The sequence below is a fragment of the Sturnira hondurensis genome, unplaced genomic scaffold (genome assembly GCF_014824575.4).
Source record: "Sturnira hondurensis isolate 20B ecotype Veracruz unplaced genomic scaffold, ASM1482457v3 Scaffold0004136, whole genome shotgun sequence".
NCBI lineage: Eukaryota > Metazoa > Chordata > Mammalia > Chiroptera > Phyllostomidae > Sturnira > Sturnira hondurensis.
The window spans coordinates 43510728-43533084 of record NW_028076767.1 but is presented as its reverse complement, the minus strand read 5'-3'; the positions used below and the strand labels follow the sequence as shown (position 1 = coordinate 43533084).

The following is a 22357-nucleotide window of genomic DNA, read 5'->3' as shown; positions in this document are numbered from 1 at the left end:
GGCCTAAGGCTGTATAAGGCAAGTACTATGCTGCTTTCTGTAGCTAGGGTAAACCCATCTTGGAGTTCTTAATTTTACACACTATATTAATAATTTCTTTAAGTTCCCATTGATTCTTTTTACAATCTGCTATTTTAGTCATATTTTCTGTTCCTTCTTTTATTTTTTTAAACATGTTAATCATATTTATTTTATATCCTGAGTTTGATGATCCCTATATCTGAAATCTTTGTGGATCTTATTCTGCTATCTGTTGTTATGGTTGGTTGATTCTTGCTTCTTGTGCCTTCTTTCTTTGTGTGTTTTTTGATGTTTAAGCTCATATTTCTTGAAATTTATCTATGTTAAATTTCTCAATAAGAATGATTTCCTATAAAAAATAGATTGCTTCTCCCAGGCGCCTGAGTATATAAGAAACCTGGGACAACTTTAAATCAAATTTTCTGACCATATTTTTATAAACCATCCAGATACTGAAATTTTAGGCTGAAAAATCCTTGTGAGGGCCCACTTGTGATTGAATATTCTCATATTTGCCTCCTCATTTCTATCCCACTCAGTGCCAGAGTTGTTGGGTAATTTTCCTGGAGTGAAGGTAGATTTCTTACAGCAAGGATTTATTGAGAGGTTTCCTTTTAAAAATCTAGTGTAGAGTAGGCCTGTCTCTTGTGATTTGACTCCATAAAGCTGCAAAAATTTATCAAGTTAGGCAAATGCTCTTTAGGTTCCCACCATTTTTTGTCTTAAGTATTCCTTACTTTCTTGCCAGCTTATTAAAGCAAAAAGAAAGGTATTTTATCTTGCATTTTTATCTAGTATTTTTAGATGTTTTTGGAAAGTCACTTGGGGTACTTAGCCTGATTTATTGCTATAAAAGTCTTGCACAATCTTAACATTTGTCTAATTTATCTATTTTTCTTAATTCCCACTGCTAATGCATTGGCTCACATGTGTAATTTTTTGCTCCATCCAAAAGCCTTCTAATTGCATTCCTTGCTGCCAGTCTACCCTGCCTCTTCTTTCCATCTCCCATCCTTCCTTTCTCCCTTCCTACCTTCTAAACTATCAATAAGGGTCTTGACAGGAGACAGAATTTACCCAAGTAGTTCAAATGAAAATAATTGAATGAAAGGATCAGTTACAGAAGGAGTAGCACAGGTAAGGGAGCAAATCACAGTTGACAATACATTTAGAGATTAGTTGCAGAAGAGATGCTAAAGAGACAAAGGGAGAAAATAAAGTTCCCAGACCCCGGTGCAAGGTAAGGTCATGGAGGAGGGGCCACCTGACAGGAGGTACAATCATGGAGAGACATGGAGAGACATATCTGTACACTGTATTTTGTGTTTACTACCCAAGTTTTTCACAGTTTTCTACAGAATGGGGTTACAGTACCTTCTAACAACTTAGACTTTTTATTTTAAATTCTGCCTAGGATCCCACATGAAACCTCTATTCAGCATTTTCCCCTAAAAACTGGTATATATGAGCAGGTACTCCCCAAATCCCCAAAATTATCTTTTTAAGGGAGGGTCCCATGTAATACAGGCTTCCCCCAATAAGTGAGTGTTCTAGGAACCCATCTGTATCTGTTCACCAGCTGGCATTGTTGGGTGAGGCTGTGTTCAGCTTCAGTTAATTTTTTTGAAGACTCTTTCAATGCATTTGCCAATTTCACGATGGATGATTCACCAACACACCTGACCACACCACACTGAGTCTGAGTGTTCAGCAGTTTTTGATGAAAAACGGAATGACCCTCCCTATTCACCCAATCTCATCCTGAGCAACTTTTTTTTTGTTTCCCTCTCTGAAAAGAGTCCTCCATGGGAAACATTTTGCCAATGAGGAAGAGGTGAAACAAAAACCAGCAGAAGCACTAAAAGGCATCACAATTGACGAGTTCAAAAACTGAGCAGTGGAAAAAAACATCTCAAGATGTTTTTTCTCCATAATATTCTCACCTTAGAGTACTCTCCATTTGTTGCAATGCACCTACGGGAAAAACGTCTCCATAAGTGCATTGCAACAAATGGAGAGTATTTGAAGGTGACTGAAGTTTAAACATGTGAGGATAAATACACAATTTTTATAAGGATATTTTAGGTTTTAGGGAGTCTCCCCTTGCACACCCTAAAAAGTGTTCTACACCAAAATCTCAGTGCAATGTATAGCTTCACTACTAGAAAACCCTTCTTAAAACTCCTCCAAGTGTTGAGTCAAAAATCTTGAGATACAACATACAACATTGTGATCAACAGACATAATACTTTAAGCAGTGTTGAAAGTTTCTAACAGGAGGTTTTTTTTTTCAATTTTTTTATTTAATTATTTTTCAAGTACAGTTTTCTGTCTATTACTCCCATCCCATCCCACCCCCCATCCTCCCCCCTCCCTCCCATTTCCACCCTTCTCAGTTGTTGTCCATGTATCCTTTATATAGGTTCCTCTAAATCCCTCCCTTATTTCCCCTGAAATTCCCTCCCCTCTCCCCTCTGGTCACTGTCAGCCTGTTCTCTATTTCAGTGTCTTTGGTTATATTTTGCTTGCTTGTTTGTTTTGTTGTTTAGCTTCCTGTCTAACAGGAGTTTTGAAGGAAGAAGGCATCAGGGAGCGGGAACCCAAAACTAAGAAACACTACATGTCCCAGAACGCTTTGCGACTATCATGAACCACAATTCCCAGAATACATCGCTCGTCTCACGCAAGTTTCTCTTGGAAATGGGGCATGTAGTTCTCCCCGGTCGCGTATGACCAGGGTGGTGGTGCTTATTGAGTGCGAGGGTATTAACAATAGTCTTCCAGGTTGGGGCAAAGCGAAAACACTTCGGGCCCTTGGACTGACCGACTCCTTTGTCTCATCTTTTGGCCTCTGCTTTACACAGGTAAGTCACGGAGGGACTACAATTCCCCTCAGCAGGGCCCCACCCTCTCTTTTTGAGAGCGACCTCTTTTCTGTTGAAGCCATTTGTCCCTAAGCACTTGCCGTAGCAGCCACCGCCCGTCCCTCTTTGTGTGCTTCTGGTAGCCCCCGAGGTAGTGGCGGCGACAGTTGGTCTTGTGGGTGAAGGAGAGGGACGTTACCGGGAAGTTGCAGGCGGGCGGATTCTCCCCCGTCCCGCCACCTGACAGGTGGGTTGACTGTCCTTACTTCCAGGCCCCCCTGTCTGCTGTGTCTCACATCGGGACTCAAAGGGCGGTTGGGAGTTCCTGCTGACACTGCCGCCTGGGCCGGCTCGGGGAAGGAGAGGCGGGGCGAGCCAGGTGCGGTGACTCAGGAAGGCCAGGGAGATGGGTCTGCGCTCTTACCTTCTTGATCTTTCTGCGGTGGCTCGGAGAGCCTGTCCAGGGCGCTCTGGTCCCCTCCTCCGGACCACTTCCAGAACCGCGCCCTCTTGGTGGTGACCCCAGGGGAGAAGTGACTCCTTTTCGCCTTGCTCCATTTTATAAATAAAAGTCATTACTACTTGCATGACAGCGTTTTCCCTCACTGTTTGTGTTGGAAAGTACCCAAGTGCGGAGGTGTAGCACAAAATTCCAGAGCCATCTTCCGTCGAGTGTTAAGAAAGTGAACATGTGCGTTGTTAGTCTTTAGGGCTCAGGCTTCTGTGAAGACGAGCGGGGCCGATCAGCTTTATGTAGTTAAGCCGGTCAGGCTTTGTTCAGGGGCTTTGACTAAACATGTATTTACTGTAACTAAGTGCGTTTGATAGTAAATGATGGTTATTTTGTGCTTTGCTTGTTAAACTATTACTATTACATTGCGCTTTTAGAATTTACAGCAGTTTTATATCTGATTGCACATTGTTTTTATTAAATTCCTGGGAATGAATAGAAAACTCAGGTAATTTGATCTGTATCATACAGCTTAAGTTAAGGATCTTAATGACAACCCATATGCTCTGTTTTAAAAGCCAGAGATACTCTGTTACATTTGGGCATTTGTAGGTTGAAGAGCTGTGTGCTATCTACTATGTTCAACTGAATACTCTGAATATTTTTTCTGTACCTCCCTTCTGCTCTTTGCATTACCTCGTCCTGTATTTTAATTCCTTAATACATTTTATTTCTATACACACGTGAGCTCACGAAGTGCTCTCTGTTGTTTTTAAAGATGAGTAATCTCTGTAATGACACATTTACCCCCAATTGCACCTCAGTCCTTCTTACATTTTCAGGTTCAACTCTGAATATTTCTTATACACCTTTGTTTATAATCTTGAAGACATTTTTAAAAAGAGTGCTGCTTTTACCAGTGTAACAATGATTGCATATGATTATATGCTTCTTAAGGTCACAAACATGTCGGACAAAAGTGAATTAAAGGCAGAGTTGGAACGTAAGAAGCAACGGTTAGCCCAAATCAGAGAGGAAAAGAAGAGAAAAGAAGAAGAAAGAAAAAAAAAGGAAGTATGTATGATTTTTAAAAATAAACAATATAAACTAATTGCATTTTATTTCAATTACTTAACCTTTATGTAAAGCTTTCAGAATAGTTAAAAAATCCAGGGGTTGTGACTGTAAAATACAGTGCTATGGGTGAATTTTACTGTAAAGAAACTGGGTATGACTAATGAAATTCATTGTAGACAGTAGCTAGAGTAATAGGTATCTAGTCGATACAGGCATTTGAAGTACACAGTAGTCCCTTCTTATCTGTGAGGAATAAGGGCCCAAGACCCCCAGTGGATGCCCGAAACCCCAGATAGTACTGAAAATGATAAAATTGATCAATTAAAATATGAGGTTTTTTACTAAATAAAAAATATTTCATGTAGATTGATGCATTTCTAAGATTTGATTTATTAAAGTTCAGCTTACATAATTATTGAGTTGGCCAAAAAGTCTGTTGCATTTTTTCTATAAAATAAGACACATTTTTCATTTTCATCAATAACTTTAGTGATTTGGATATTTTGAGTATGTGGGCTATCTCCCTCTATTGGCTTCTAGTGGGTGGAAGCCAGAGGTGCTGCTAAACACCTTCCAATGCATAAGACAGCCCCACAGCAAAGAATTATTTGGCCAAAAGGTCCATAGTACCAAGAAAATTTGCAAACTACTTTTGACATCTTCTATCAGTCATAGCAACTTCTCCATACACTGCACAAATCCTTTTTGTATTTCAGTTGCTTTTTTACCTTTCTTGAAATAATAAACCATAATATGCTGAAAATGTTACATACTTTCTTCCATCTTTAATATTGAAATGGCTGAGTAAAAACTCACCAATTTTGATAAGTTTTTTTTTCCATGCAAACCCATATGACAGCTGTCATGATACAATCTAACAGAACTTTCAAATGAAGTTAAAGACAACTAAGCACTAGTAGAGCTATTTTACAGAAAAAATGTAATAGACTTTTTGGCCAACCCAATAGTTTTCTAGGAATATGTTTATTATATAAAAAGTAAGGGGCATCTGCTCATAAAACATGGCATATACAGTATCATAACTTAGTTTGGATTTTGGACTTACTAGTATGAACTGCTAATAATATTTTACTAGTGTGAACCGCTAATAATTTGTCAAGATAGTATTGATGGCAAAGAAATTATGTAATTAAGGGATTTGTTTTTATCCCCTTTATCATGAGTTAGTCATTGAAATATTTTTACTAAGTAAAGGGTTTGCTATATCCTAAAGGTAGACCAGGTACTTATATCTTCTGATTTTTGGCATCACAATTTAATCATGTACGGAAAATGTTTATTGACCCTAAGTTGGAGATATTTTACTTACTTCTCTGTTGAAATGTACATTTATCCCCACAGAAGCTCTTTAGGTAAAGTTTGTATTCTTTCATCACAGATATGTTTTTAATGGCCAGTGTAAGATAATTTGTTCTAAGTGTGACATTAGTTCCAAGTTTTCTGATGTGATAGCCTAAACAATGGCAAGATTAACAGGAATCTCTTAGGGAAAAAATAAAAATTAGTAGTAGAAAAATCAAAGATACAATTTGTATGTGGCATTGCAATGATGTTGTCAATGCCTGTAATTGAGGGATTTTTCTAGTGTGTTCTCCACCTTTCTGTGATACGTTATTATGAGAGAGTTGGAGGTTTAAGTTAGTTATTTCTTCAAAAGCTCATGGCAGAAACATGAGTCAGACCAGCAGAGCCATTACAAAGTAGTATCTATAGCTTTAAGCCCTTTAGAGCTGAGCACAAATTTGGTTTTTGTTTTCTAAGGATGACCATAAGTGGCCTCTAAGGGATATCTATTACATGATTTATACATCTAAAGTATATGAAACATTACAAGAGATAATAGTATTAATGAGTCTACTAATATGTTGTTACACAAATTGTCAGTTTTATATTATAGCCTATTTGGCCATTTTGATGAAATTTTCTGATGAATTTTTTAAAGTTAAAATGGTATAGAAAATTATGACTGACAAAATTCACTGCAGACAGTTGTATGAGTAATAGTTGTCTTGTTGAATGAGGCATTTGAGGTATACCGTAGTATTCCTCATCTGCGAAGGATAAGGTCAGGAACCCCAGTGGAAACCTGAATCCCCAGATAGAACCGAACCCTATAAATACTATGATTTCTCTATACATATGTTCCTATGATAATGTTTAATTTGTAAATTAGGCATAGCAACAGCTAATACAGCCAGGCCCCACTTTATGACATGAATATGTTCTGAGAAATTTGTCATAGGCGTGTTTGTCCTTGTGTGACTGTCATAGGTGTTTACACAAACTTAGGTGGTGTAGCCTTCTATCCACCTCGGCTGTATGGTATAGCCTGTTGCTCCTGGGACACATGCCTGCACAACATGTTACTGTATAAAACAAAATGACATTGAATCAGCACAGTACATACATGTAAACACATAATAAATGAAATGTATGAGGCTGCTGCCAGCATAATACATGTGCTGTTTTACAGTAAACTTATTTTTTATAAGTAGAAATAGTACAGTCTAAAATAATAAGTATAGTAATATGTAAATGAGTTACAGTAATTTATTATCATCAAGTATTATGTACTCTATATAATTATATGTGCTGTACTTTTTTTATAAGACTGATAGCATAGTAGGTTTGTTTCCACCAGCATCACGACAAACACCTGCTTAATGCATTGCACTTTGACATCGCTAGGAGGTAGGAATTTTTCAGCTCCATTATTATCTTATAAGACCACTGTTGTATATCCGGTCTATTGTTGACTGAAATGTTACGCACTACGTGGATTATAATAATATACTATAATAAAGGTTATGTGAATGTGTTTTCTCAGCAAACTAGCACAGATTTTTTTCCTTTACAATTTCACAGATAGAATATTCATTCTTATTGTAGATCTTAGCAACCTCAGCATATAATTCTTTTTCTTTATTTAAAGTTGAGAATTTTCACCTTTTCACTTAAAGGATGCACTTTATGGCTTCTCTTTGGCATGTCAGAATTGCCAGCATCACTACTCTTGTACTTTGGGACATTATTAAGTAAAGTAAGGGTTTCTTGAGCACAGACACTTCAGTACCATAATAGTAGATCTGATAACTGAAACAGTTACTGACTTACAGGTGGTTAGCATATATGCTGGACAAAGAAATGATTCACATCCCAGGCTGGTCAGAGTGTGACAGAGCAAGATTTCATCATGCTACTCAGAATGGCATGCAACTTAAAACTTATAAAGTATTCATTTCTAGAATTTTCCATTTAATATTTTCAGAACAAGGTTAACCAAAGGTAACTGAAAACCATGGAGGTGAAATAGCAGATAAGGGGACACTACTGTATATATAGAACTTTTCTCTTGAAGGCTTAAATTTCTCCTTAAGGATTTTACTTTTGGATGGAATGAAAATATTGAAGCTTATCTAGTTAAATTTTTTAAAGATTTTTTTCTTATTTATATTTAGGGAGGGTGAGGGAGGGAATAGGAGAGGGAGAGAAACATCAGTGTGTGGTTGCCTCTTGAGCAGCCCCTACTGGGGTCCTGACCTGCAACACAGGCATGTGCCTCAAATGGGAATCGAACCAGCGACCCCATGGTTTGTAGTCTGGCACTCAGTCCACTGAGCCACACCACCCAGGGTTTGAAGCTTATGTAGTTTAACTGGAATTTTGCTAAAACTGTAAATCTCTACAATAAAAGCTGGCAAGAGTTTAATTTAAAAAATGTTTAGAACTGTGCAAAAGTGATTTTTTTACCAAATCCAACCACATATTTATCATAAACATAATACCTTAGCTTAAAAAATTTTAGAAAGCTTTTCTTCAGATGTGTTTCTTAAATACATCCTTACATAAAGTTGCATCAGTACAATGGAACTTTATACAGAAGTTTGAGGTACTCATACTTTTTTCATTTAAATGTGTTATCTTTTAGATAATTCTATCTTGCTCTGACTGGTGCGGTTCAATGGGTTGGGTGTGGGTCAAGGCACATGCCTGGGTTGCAGGCCAGGTCTCCTATTGGGGGTGTGCAAGAGACAACCAATCAGTGTTTCTCTGGCACATCGATTTTTCTCTCCTTCTCTTTCTCCCTTCTTTGCCCATTCTCTAAAAATAAATTTTAATAAAGTTTTTTAAAAAATCCATCTTTTTTCCCCATAGCAGTGTGATACTTATATTTAAGCTTTTGTGCCACTGGGGGAGATTTTCACAATTCCTAACTGGATAGCAATTTAATGCTGTAGATAATTAGAAGTTGACTGTACTTTTAGAATTTACATATAAAGAATTTTCTTGTGGGAGCTCTGTGATTACATATACAAATGGGTCAATTTAGTACATGTCATTTGGAAATTACTTACTGGAATTCTATTGAGAATGATTTTCATTTAATGAGTATAATGTGTAATCAAAATCCTTTTTTTATAAACAGACATGTTGAATACTGTATGTAAACTTAAGTTTTTAACTTAAAAAATTTAGACTGATCAGAAGAAGGAAGCAGTTGCTCTTGTGCAAGAAGAATCAGATCTAGAAAAAAAAAGAAGAGAAGCTGAAGCATTGCTTCAAAGCATGGGACTAACTCCAGAATCCCCCATTGGTAAGGATAAGAATATATCCATTTATAAGAGACAAGTATTCTATTCAGCTCATATGTACCTGAGATGGATGAGTTGACAATATATTTTGCATATTTTTCTTATTCATATATCTAAAAAATTACTGATCTTACAATTTATTTGAAATTGTCTTTTTCAGATGTGCTAATATTTGGTTATTTTGTTTGTTCAAAAGAACTGCAAGGTTAATTATGTTCATTAACATATACAAACCACCAATTGACTTTTTAATTAAATCAGTCATTTATTTCAATAAACATTTGTTGAACAAGTTTTCTATGCCATACTGTATTACGCTCAAAGATGACTGATTCCTGATTTTAACTCTATATTCCTCTCTATAGACAGAGGTGTAATCAATTAGTTTTCAAAGGTACAGGAGTGGGAGGAGAAGCGTATAGCCTTTTGCTGTCCATGCTAATAAGGGAAATAATATTGGTACATTATTTTGGCAGTGATCTGACTTTGTCTCATTCTTCTTGTAGACTCATTGTGATAGCAGTGCTAGACCAAAAAGCTGAAATAGGAGGTACTGGGGACAATGTAGTTACATATCAAAAAGCATTAAATGCTTGCTTAAAATAATTTTGAGCTTGGTATAAAAGCTAAACCTAGTATTGTTAGTTTGACATGGCTCTTGTCACTTAGGGACCTACAATTTCAGGGTTAGCTTGAAGGCTAATTTCAGGTAGTCCAGGGAATGAATACTAGAGATAGCAACTGCTGTGTACCTGTTTTGAAACTACAACAAAACTGTCCCTAGAGCTGCTATCTCTAAAAGACGTGAAGATGAAAAGCTGGTTGCTCTCATGGTCTGCTTCATTGTTACTTCTTTCAGCTTATTTGCCTTTTCCTTATTGGTAGATTGTGAAGATCGAAATACATTAATGTTTACATCTTTGTTTAATAAGCTTATGTTGCATAAAAGTAAATTAATCAGGACACTGTTATCTTGTTTTAAAAATACCAAGTTGCTTGTTAATTGTATAGTCTTTGGGTAATCATTTTTTTCTGAGCCACTGGCTTTTGTTTGTCCCCTGTAGGATTTCCTTCTCTTTTCTGTTCTTTTTTAGGATATTGGTTTCACTGAATCCACTTGCTCATAATTAATTTATGGCCCACCTCCAATCATCACTTCTTGGCAGATTGTCCTTTTGCTGTGTACATATGTCTGTCTCTGTGTTTTTCCCTTACACACTATCTCCAATTTAATTCTTCTTCCCAGTCCTGCATTAAGTGCTTTTGCATTTGTAACATACCCCTTTTTGATCTGTACTACATGTGTTTACATTTTTCAGGGTTTCATATATCTAAGTGTCTATGTGTTTTATATGCATACATGACATTGTGCTGTATGTCTCATTCTTCAAAGGGGAGCTTTCCTTCAGCAAATAGGGCAGCTTGACTACTGTAACTGCATTTTCTGTTAGAAAAGCAGGAGACATGCTTAACTCTTTTCATTTTAATTACTAGTAGTTACCTCCAGTGGGTGGCAGATAAGGGGTGTGTGTGTGTGTGTGCATGTGTGTTTTAAAAGTAGATTAGCTAATATTTTATTTTGGATTTTTGTGTGTATACTCATAAGTGAAATTTGCCTATAATATTCTTATACTGTCCGTGTTCAGTGGCTACTCTGTTACGGTTTAAAATAAATTGGATAGCTTTCCCTTTTATTATTTTGTACAGTAGGACCATTTATAAAATGTAGATATTACCTGTTCCTTAAAAACTTGATGAAATTGAACTGTAAAGCTACCTGGGATTATGACCTTTTCCCCAGGGGATGGTTAACAACACAGTTGTTTTTTGTTGTTGTTGTTTTTATGAAATTTCAAGTTTTTTATGGTTATAGTCTTTGAGTTTTCTATTTCTTCTTAGATCATTTTTTAAAAAATATTAAACGTTTATTGTCTCTCACAGTTTTTGCCAGTTAGGAATGTAATGGTTGCTTAGCTCAGTGGTTCTGGCTTAGGGCCTCTCATGGGGCTGAAGTCAAGATGTTAGGATTGTAATCATCTGAAGTCTTGGCTGGAGCCAGAGGATTTGCTTTCAAGATGGCTCACTCCCACGGCTGGCAAGTTGGTATTGGTTGTTAGAGGGAGAGCTTAATTCCTCTCCGTGTGGGCTGCTCCACAGAACTGCGTGCTATCCTTGCAGCATGTCAGCTGGGTTCTCCTAGAGTGAGCAATCTAAGAAAGCAAGGGCCAGGAGGAAACAGTCTTTTTTTTGACTTACCTTTGAAAGTCCCAGAGCATCATTGTGTGCCACATTCTGTCCATTGGAAGACAGTCACTAAATCCATCCCACATTCACATAGAATTTGTGGACATTCTTTAAAACTGCCAATATATTTACATAAACTCATAGACCTCTTCTTATTTTGAGATGAAAATAGGTTTTTTCCTTTGAATGTATTAATATAATGATTTATATTGGTCTATTTTTTAATATAAAAACATGCTTATATTCTGAAATAAACCCAACTTAGTTATGAGATACTATTTTTCTTATATATTGCTAGATTCATTTGTTAGTATTTTATTTTGAAATTCTTCATCTGTGCTCAAAAGACTCATTTTTTTTCTTTTTACTGTATTTTGTCTGGTTTTATTATAATGGTTATACTAACTTCATTAAATGAGTTGTGTGGTTTTCCACCTTTTGTTCTTTGACCAATGCCTAAAAATCTTTCCATTATTTATTTAAACTGGGCCTGAGAAATACAGGGTACACATGTAGGCAGTGACTATCAAACTCTTTTGATAGTAATTCACAGTAAAAAATACATTTGTCTCAGGACCCAAGATGGATATTTGTTCTTTTCAATACAAACTAAATTTATTAAATATTTTTATTATATAAGAATACTGCTAGGATACTCAAGAAGATTTATTAAAAACCATCAATCTATTATTAAAATGGATTTGTTTTTCTTTTCTTTTATTCTCCCCAAAATAATTTGCTTTTTTAAAAAACAGTATAGCTAAGAAAACCTCTTAGCTTCTCTTCACTGGTAGATCCTTATTTATTTGGTCATTTGACTACTTTTTGACAAAGGTCCTTGGGAGTTGGGTTAACATATTACATTTTTATCCCTGGTGCCCAGCACAGGCTAGACGCTTCAATGTTTGTTCAGTTGCTGTAAGTCAATTGTCTTTGTAGCTGGTAAGGCCAAATAAAAGCTATTTTGCTTTAAAAGCAACAACAAAATCTTGTTAAAGTTTAGGGAAATGCATAGTGGAAATTTCCACTATGGCTTCGTTGTTTGTTTGTTTTTTAAATGAATATAAGTGGTAAGTCTTAAGAAAGTTAATTTTAAACACAGTATGCAAGACATAGTATATCAGCTCTGGCTAGTGTGGCTCAGTGGAGTGAGTAACGGCCTGCAAACCAAAAGGTCACTGGTTCAATTCCCAGTCAGGTCCTCAGTTGAGGACCAGGTCCCCAGTTGGAGTCTTAGGAGAGGCAGCAGATCCGTGCATTTCTCACACACTCATGTTTTGCTCCCTCTTTCCCCCTCTCTCTAAAGATAAATAAAATCTTAGTGTATCAAATGGGGAGTTCTTAAACACTGATGATTGAAAAAGTAAAGTGAATCTCTGTATGTGTAACTATTGTTTTATCCATCTTGTACAGAGATGAAAACATATTGTCAATCTGTAGCACGAGTCTTTACCAGTTGGGTAGAATAAATTGATTAATGTGATAGTTTATTATCTGGATTTTATTTTATTAGGAAACAAAAGCAGCCCTGGCTGGCATAGCTCAGTGGATTGAGCATGGCTGCAAATCAAAGGGTCGCCAGTTTGATTCCCAGTCAGGGCACATGCTGGGTTGTGAACCAGGTCCCCGGTGGGGGCCATGTGAGAGGCAACCACACATTGATACTTCTCTTTCTCTCTCCTTTCCCTTCTCTAAAAAGAAATAAATAAAATCTTTAAAAAATAAAAAGAAACAAAAGCAATTTGCTAGTCAAAATAGTATTTCTTCTTTTTTCTTTACCTCTTGCAACTTTTGAATATTTTAAATATGATTTTTAGAATGCTTTCCATGTAACAAGTCATTTTTTCAAGTGATTTAGTCTATTTTAATAGTTCCTTATAATATTTTAATTCAATAAATTGCATTTTTATTGATTTCTTTTTAAAAATGTATCTGGTGCTCTAAATTGCAGAGATAAAGGAAAGAAAACATTTAGGGCATATTAGTGGAGGATAAACTTCATTATCAGGAGAAAGGGCCATAGGAAAGGGGGGAATTAGTAGTTTTCAGAGATTTAAGGTTTAAAGCAAGAGCTTTCAGGACAAAAAGAGTAAGGAATGAAAAAGTTACTTAAATATTAATATTCCAGGCTAGGAGCACTGTGTCCACAAGGGGGCGAAATGGTAATAGGGGCTGTGTTTGAATACTTAGTACCCTAGAAGAGACCTCAATATTAGAAGCTCACTCCTTTCCTATCACTGTCTTCTACCAACACTTCCTTTCCCTGCATTTACTTTCCTTGACTCTCCATCTTTCTAGATTCTTCTTTCTGAAAAAGTCCCTGATACAGATCCTGGCTCGTGGGGTCCTCCACATTGTGGATGAGACACGATAAATTCACACAGACTACCGAGTCCTATGGAGGAAAAGGGATGGCATGACTTATCTCAAGAGGAGAAAAAGCCTGGGCTCCTTCCTTGACAGGCCTTTATTGCTTTTCTGGGCACATTATATGATGGTCCTCATTTACTATACATAGGTTTGCTTTAGATGGTTACCTTTTACAGAAAACAAAGGAGCCATTGCCGCTAATCACATCACAGAAGAAGGATATTTGCAAATGCAAAGGGAAAAGTGGTTGAACTGGTTACACTACCTCTTGGGGAGGTTTAGCACAGACTTTAGGAAGTTGCAGTAAGCACTTTCTGCCTCAGTTCAGGGTGAGGGAGTTTTAGAAAAAGCAAGTCTCATAGCTTGTCTAGGTACAATGCAGGCCTGATTCCCCATGGGAGAACCTGTGGGGAATCTGGGCCTGGGTCCTTTTTGGGCCCATGCCACACAGAACAGTCTCCTATAGTCTCTTTTTACCAGAGCCTTTCTTGTTTCTTTTTTTTAAGGATTTTATTTATCTTTAGAGGGGAAGGGAAGGAGAGAGGGAGAGAAATATCAATGTATGGTTGCCTCTCATGTGTCCCCTGCTGGGAACTGTCCTGCAACCCAGGAATGTGCCCTGACTGGGAATCTGTTGTTTGGTTCATAGGCCAACGCTCAATCCACTGACCTACACCAGCCAGGGCTTCAGAGCCTTTCTTTTACTTGAAAAATAATTGGGTTTTGCCCCATCCTTCGTATCTGAGACTTTTGTGTAGTTCTCAGTGGTTCACTCAAATTTAATTCTAATACTAAGTCTAGGTGCATTCCCAGGTCCTTTGTGCTTTGAGAATATTCTAGTTGTTTCTTCACAGGCCAAAAGGCAGCAATGTTAATTTTATACCCCTGGAAGGGCCATTTTGATTTTATTTCTCTAGAGAATTAGAATTACAGCCTTTCAGTATTAATATTTATATGATCAGTGTATGCCATGGTATAGATTTGGTTTTCAATTTACTTCTTATTTCTCTGTCAGTTCTCTCAAAGAAAGAGATAAGTGTCTTTGTCCTAAACTTCAAAGAAGTGTAAATTCATTTACATATTCACATATGTCAATATGAAGTCTTTATTTTCTACCACTTAAAAGTTTATTTTATGGATTGAGCACAGGCCTGCGAACCAGAGGATCGTGGTTCGATTCCTAGTCAGGGCACATGCCTGGGTTGCAGGCAGATTCTCTGCAGGCCAGTTCCCAGCAGGGGGCGCAGGAAAAGCAACCGTACATCGTTGTTTCTCTCCCTCTCTCCTTCCCCTCTAAAGAAATAAATAAATAAAATCTTTTTAAAAAAAGTTTATTTTAGGCTATTTCATATACAGAACTGTGTAGTAAAATACAGTTAAGCAAGCAAATTGAATCACTCTTATTAAGCAAATCATTTCTCAAATATGTGGCAAAAGCAAATTATTATTAGCTTATGTTATTTTCAAAGCTGATTGGACTCTTAATCATCTTTAAAAATAAATTTTAGAATTGAGTCTTTTCTGAAAGGCAATGAGTTGTTTAGCTTTTTTTTTTCTTTTAATCTCCCTGAATGCATGCTTTCATTTGTTCTTACGGGTCATTTATTATAGCCTGGGAGTATGGTGGTGTTGCCTTATTGTGCAATTACTGTATTCTTTGATTTTTCCAAACTAATTGAGTTAAAATGTGGTGGCATCAAACAAAGCTACCATTCTCTTTTTTCCTATTAACATTTCTCTTTTTGCACTAATAGTAAAACTTTATTTTTTTAGAGTTGTCTCTCTGTAGTATACATTATTTATTGTTGCAAGATGAAGTTGGTAGGCCAGATAATAATTTTGAGTCTTTAATAAGTCCTGTTTATCAGCTGGCTTGTGTGTATGTGTATATATTTTTCTTTTCAAGAGAGAATATAGCTCTGGGATGGAGATTTTTGTCTAATTATAAATTTTAAGTTATAGTGATTTATTTTGCTTCTGGCTGAGAAAAAATTTGGTAGCATTATCCTTGTGATTTATTTTTAATTTCTGAAATCTTTATTTCAGCATTGGCTAAGTTAGTGTATTTATTTATGTATGTATAATTACTGTTTAATAACATGTTTCCATAAAAAATTTGAGGTAACCTTTTTTTTCAATATAGTTGTTAAACTTGCCGAGTAGAGTCATGCATACTTGAAATCACTAGAAAGGGGAAAAACATATTAACCTGGAAAAGAATTTTATAGTTTGTCACAAATAATTGTTAGTAATATTACTGTTTTCCTTCAATATTTCTAATATGTTGCTTAGAAAAATTGTTTTCCTAAGCATGAAGTATGTAACTTAAGGAATACAAAATTTCTTCTTTGAAAACCTTTAATATCGAAACATGTTGCCTTACTATGATTTAATAAGCATTTATTTGTGCTTATAGTGGCAAACCACTGTTAGGTATTACCTTTATCTCTCTCCATTTGGATCTTAGCATAAAGGAAGCCTCATAGTGAGAGATGGACAAAAGATGAGGAAATGTTACATAAGTGAAGTTAAGGGATATTAATGTTCTTTTATTTCAGATACAAGTCATTTTTAGCTGCTTTGAGTTACATGTATATACAGCACCTAGCACAGTGCCATCAGCGTGTGAACTATGTGAAGGCAATTTGGTTTTATCATTGTTTCTGAGAGACTTAATCACATAATTAGAAACAGGTGATAATGTTTTATAGTCCTTTAGAATTTAAGTAATAATCACTGTCTCAGGAAACAGACATACTATCTTGTTACCAATAGAATTTGCCTCTGAAAAGATAGGATGATCAGTTATATGCCTATGTTTAAGATGTAATTCATCATACTGAACTTGTACATTTGTTAGATTAGCAAACCCACTGTTTTTACTGCAGCATGTATAAATATTTAAACATAATTTTAAGGGTGCAGTGAAAGTTACTATTCCAAAAACACAGACCTTTAATTAAATACATATTTCTTTAGTTCCTATGTAACTGGGAACTTACCTTCTTTTCACTAGACTAGTAAAAGAAGGACTTGCAACTCAACATAAAATGTATTAGTCACTTAATATTGTACATTGAAAAAGAATTTAAAAAATATTTGGGATCGGGGACAATAATGGTAAATTTTAACCAGAAGATGGCAGTGGTGATCCTCTTATACTCTGTGCAATGGTAATGAAAAAGTTTTACAAATGTAATAGCATGAAATATGCTATTGTTTATAATTCATAATATGCACGCTCAGCTATTGGTATATTATGTTGTGAGAGATAGTTTAGGGGAAAGCATTTGCTATTTGTTTTATATACTATGAAAAAATGTGTATTTTTCTATAAGAAGGGATTAAGAATATTTTGGGTGTCTGTATCTTTGTCTGTACACTTCAGTTTTTTCTGAATACTGGGGTAAGGAAGTTACCATAAGTCTTGCCTTGTTTAAGTTGCATGAATCACTTTATGTTATGCATCATGTCTAGAAGGCATGCTGTTTTTATGGCCTGTTTGCATTTTTCACCCAAATTGCTGGAAACTAATGGACATTTTAAAGGAGCCATTCCTTTAGCAACAGTCATTTCTCTAAATTGGCCTTTATTTTCTGATGGGGAGGCAAAAATTAAATTATTTAAGACATTTTTGAAAGAAAAAGTTAGACAAAAAATAACATTTTAAAATAAGTCTCAGAAAACAAGAGTTAATGACTTTAGAAGCATATTTTAGAGTTTTGATTTTGAAACAATTCTAAATATTACTTATAATCTGGTGATTTTAAAAGTGAGAAGTTAGAAAGGGGAGAAGGAATGCTTTCCTTTGAAAATTAGTGCCCACATTTGGTGTTGGCTGAATTGAAGATGCATCCTTCTATAATCTTGCTTTTTTTTTTTTAATGTGAAACCCAAATGCATTTTGCCGGAGAAATTGCACGAATTGTCAGCATGCATTGTTAACTTTGTCTTTTTCCTTTTCTTTCTACTGTTCATTTTCATTCATGTATTTTTGTTTTGTGTTTTGCCATTATTTATCTTTTTTGTTAATTATTTCATGTTAAATTACTTTGAAACGTCATAAGCTGAGCAACCTCTCCGTGTAGTAACAGAAGATACCTGTCTATTTCACTATTTAGTCCCTCCTCCTATGTCTCCATCCTCCAAATCTGTGAGCACACCAAGTGAAGCTGGAAGCCAAGACTCTGGAGATGGTGCAGTGGGATCTAGGTATAGTAATTTTCTTTTAATATTTTAATGATAGAATGCATTTAGTGCCCAGATACTGCCAGTGCTTTATAGGGACTTTAAATAGTTATGTTGAGTTAGTCTTAATATTTCAGAATCTAAATGGCACAGAAATTGTTTGTTATAAATTGGGTTTTTTGTTTTTTTTTACAATCAGATTAATTTAGTACTGAATAGTTAATTGACTTTATGCTAGTTTATTTTATATTAAAATAGAGGTGTTTATTTATTTAAATGTTTTCTGTTTAAGCAAACTTTATATTGGTAAATATATGACTGTTTTGGGTGTAAATAGTGTAAAATCTCTCTATTCTGCTTAATTCCCCATTCAGTAATTTAAAATCTCAACAATACAATTAAAACAGCCCAATTCTATTCTATTAATTTACTAGTTGTAGTTAAGACAGAAAATAATAATGCATAAAATATCAAGAATAAGGAATAATTGCTAAGGAAACATTAAGTTTTTCACTTCCTTGAGGACATCATGCTAAGTAAAATAAGAGAAAGACAAATTACCATATAATCTCACTTATATGTGGAATCTTAAAAAAAAATAACTCACAGAACCAGCGGTCGGTTACCAGAGCAGGGGCAAGAGGTGGGTAGAATGGGTGAAGTGAGAGGGGGGTGTTAAAAGGTACACACTCCCAATTGGAAAATAAATAACTTGTGAGGATGTAATGTATAGCCTGGTGACTAGTTAACAATACTGTGTTTGAAGGTTAAGAAGAGAATAGATCTTTAGAAAGTTCTCATTGCAAAAAAAGAAAGAAAGAAATTTATAACTGTATGGGGATGATGTTAACTAGATGCATTGTGGGAATAATTTCACAATATATACAAATATGGAATAATTGTGCTATATAGCTGAGACTAATGTAATGTTATGTGTTAATTATATGTTTTTACCATTTAGTGCTCTTTTTTTCCCCTTCTGTTGCAATCACCCCACTGTTGTCCATGTCCACGAGTCATTTTTCCTTTTTGCTCTATCCCTCCACCACTTAACCTCCCCCTACCCCCTTAGCTGTCAGCCTGCTTTCTATTTGTGAGTCTGTCTCTATTTTGCTTGTTCATTAGATTCCACATAGGAGTGAAATCATATGGTATTTATCTTTCTCTGACTGGCTTATTTCACTTAGCATAATGTTCTCAAGTTCCATCCATACTATCACAGAGGGTAAAATTTTCTTCTTTTTAATGGCCAAGTAGTATTCCATTGTGTGAATGTCCCATAGTTTTATCCACTCATCTACTGATGGACACTTGGGCTGCTTCCCTGTCTTGGTGATTGTAGACAACACTGCAGTGAACACAGGTGCTTATGTTCTTTTGAATTAGTGTTTTGGGTTCCTTCAGATATATTCCCAAGAAATAGGATCACTGGGTCAAAAGGCAGATCCATTTTTAATTTTTTAAATTATAAAAACTTTACAATTATATATCAATTAGAAAAGAAAAGGGTGTTTACTGGAAAGTTTTCCTAAATTTGTATCTTCCTTGTGAGACTGTACTTCATGCTTGTTTTAGGATTTTGGACACTTTTTGGATCTTGCTATTCAAGGTTCAGTAAAATTTCACCTTTTTTCCAAAACTCATATTGGAAAAAGTGTTACTTAACTCTCCATCACACACACAAATGCACACACACAACAATAGCAAGTCTTTAACAACATACTTTTTGACTTCTTATGATAGCTAAAATGAGATTAAACATAGCTAGTCAAAATCTTTTATTTAGAATCCTTATTTTGGGCCAGGAAGTTAAATTTCCTTCTCAAGAAAATCTCTCAACATATGTTTTAATAAGAAATAAACTGAAGTTTTATCTTACATGTGCCTGAGCCTCTCTGAGTGAAGTTGTTTAAGATTTTATTTATCTTTAGAGGGGAAGGGAAGGAGAGAGGGAGAGAAATATCAATGTATGGTTGCCTCTTGTGTGTCCCCTGCTAAGAACTGACCTGCAACCCAGGCATGTGCCCTGACTGGGAATCGAACCACGATCCTTTGGTTTGCAGGCCTGCGCTCAGTCCACTGAGCTACACCAGCCAGGGCTGAAGTTTTAAAGAAGTAATGGAAAACAGGGCAAGAAGAAGAGCAAGGAAGCAAGACAATCCATAAACTTAGTACTCATTATTCCTGAATAATCAGGTCATCATTAATAACTAGAAAGCACAAAAAGTTCAGTTTGAATTTGAAATGTGCTTTCCAAAAGTATTCTGTATATAGAACCAAAATTGTAAATCTAGGCAAGACTGTCACTGGAGGTAAATGACATAACGCTATCATTTAAGATGAAGTGTTTTTTTTTAAGAAATAATATTACCTTATAAAATAGTATTATTATAGATTATTTAATCTAATTTTTAATATTTATGCTTGCATGTTTTTATACAAATATGTTACTGTTCCTTTTTTAATAAGCAAGTGGTATTTTCAAGTGCAGGGGTTTTTCCCTTCTACAACATTACCATACTAAAAATATTTCCCAAAATAAAAAATTAATTATTAAATTTCTTTTTATGTTTTTATTTATTTTTATTTTTTCCGCTACCATTTATCTCCCTTACGCCCCCTCCCTCTGCTTAAATTTCTTTATCTAATATTCTATGTTATTTTTAAGTATATAAAATACTGTGTTCATTCCAAACTCAGTTTTTTTTATTTTGAATAGGAATAGAAAGAGTATTTTAATGCAATATCAGGAAATTTGCTTTCAAAACACTATCATCTATTGGTTATTAAAATTAATATGAATAAAAACATGTCCCTCTTGAGTTTCATTGGGAAACCTAGAGATTATTAGAGACCTATTGGAATATTTTAAATTGGTACAGGGAATAAATACTATTAAGAAATATATTTATTTGTATATACAAAGAGGGGCAAAAGTAGGTTTACAGTTGTGAGTATGGCAAAGGTTTATTCTTGAATTATCATTTATTAAATACTGTATTACTTTGCATATGAACAACTGTAAATCTACTTTTGCCCCACCCTGTAGAATACATATGCACTGAATCACCAGTTTAATGTTAAATACTATAGGTTACCACAGAAAATAAAGTGTTCATGGCCCTTGCCTTCATGGAACTTACGTTCTAGTGATTATATCATTGATTTATGGGGGAAATATTTATAAATGATGTATCTAATAAGGATTTAGTACCCAAAATATGTAATGAACTCAAACTCAACATCAAAACAAACAATCGAGTTAAAAAATGGACAGAAGACTTGAATGGACATGTCCTCTAAAGAAGACGTACTGATGGCCAACTGGCACATGACAAAGATGCTCAACATCACTACTCATCATGGAAATGTAATCAAAACCACAGTGCAATGTCACCTCACAAAAGGACAGTAAATAGTAAGTATTGGCGAGGATGTGTAGAAAAGAGAGCCCTTTTGCACTGCTGGTGGGATTGCAAGTTGGCCCAAGATATGGTACATAAATGGATAAAGAATACCTGGTATTCTTTTAGTACATTAAAAAAAGAATGAGATCTTACCATTTGTGCCAGCATGGGTAGATTAGAGGGTATTATGCTAAGTGAAATAAGTCAGACAGAGAAGGACAAGTATGATTTCACTTACATGTGGAACCTGAAAAACAAAACGAATGAACAAAACAAAAACAGACTCATAGATTCACAGAACATCTGGTGGTCTCCATAGGGAAGGAGAATAGGACTGGGCAAAAAGAGTAAAGGGGAAGAGGAGGTATAAACTTCCAGTTACAAAATAAGTCATGGGGATGCAATGCACAGCTAGGGAATGTATTAGTAGTACCATAATAACTTTGTACAATGACAGATGGTTACTAGATTTATCATGGTGATCATTTTGTAAGGTATACAGTGTTGAAAAAGTATGTTGTACACCTGAATACTTCAACTATGATATATTCATATAATGCCAAGTATGCTTTAATTTTAAAATTGAGGATGTTATTTGTTGTATTGAAAAGTCCTAACGATAGCATGCTAACTTGTATTTAAAGTATAGATTTTTAATAATAAGTTGTAAAACAAGAAAATAGGTATTTAATATCTTTGGGGATATTTGTTCTTATTGGAGAATGAATACAAAATTACTTTGCTCTAAGTTTAACAGGAGAGGGAAAAATTCCTGAGTGAAATCATGTATCCTTTTAATCTTAGTGTATGCATTGTCTCTTTTGAGCTCATTTTAAACATTAATTTTCAAGAGGGCTGAGTAAGTTCATTACACACATACACGAGTAGAAAACTATGACTTCTACTAAATCATCTCCAGATTCTGTAATAGAAAGATAATTAATATTGTTGGTACTATTGGTAACAAAATAATAGCATTTCCAAATATGTATATGGCTTTGAAAAAGAGTGCTAGGGTCTGAGAATAAAACAACAAACTTGAGCAGGCATGATTCAATAAATAAAGAGAAAAAAGAAGAAATATCACAGGAAAATGCATGAAGATGTGTAAGGTGGCCAGGA

At 35.2% G+C, this 22357-nt stretch overlaps 1 protein-coding gene across 6 annotated transcripts in view; it reads left to right on the top strand.

Moving 5' to 3' along the window:
• The first annotated feature begins 2722 nt into the window (after nt 1-2722).
• The window catches only part of DYNC1I2 (dynein cytoplasmic 1 intermediate chain 2), a 52634-nt gene continuing 32999 nt past the window's right edge, over nt 2723-22357 (top strand). For 2 of the 6 annotated variants that reach the window (XM_037044467.1, XM_037044466.1), the window contains exons 1-4: nt 2757-3132; nt 4294-4410; nt 8911-9028; nt 17762-17852. In XM_037044467.1, coding sequence (XP_036900362.1) covers nt 4303-4410; nt 8911-9028; nt 17762-17852 — 317 coding nt within the window. In that variant the 5' untranslated portion in view covers nt 2757-3132; nt 4294-4302. Of the gene's footprint in view, nt 3133-4293; nt 4411-8910; nt 9029-17761; nt 17853-22357 lie in introns of all 6 variants that reach the window. The other 4 variants (XM_037044463.1, XM_037044462.1, XM_037044465.1 and 1 more) reach the window with 4 other exon arrangements.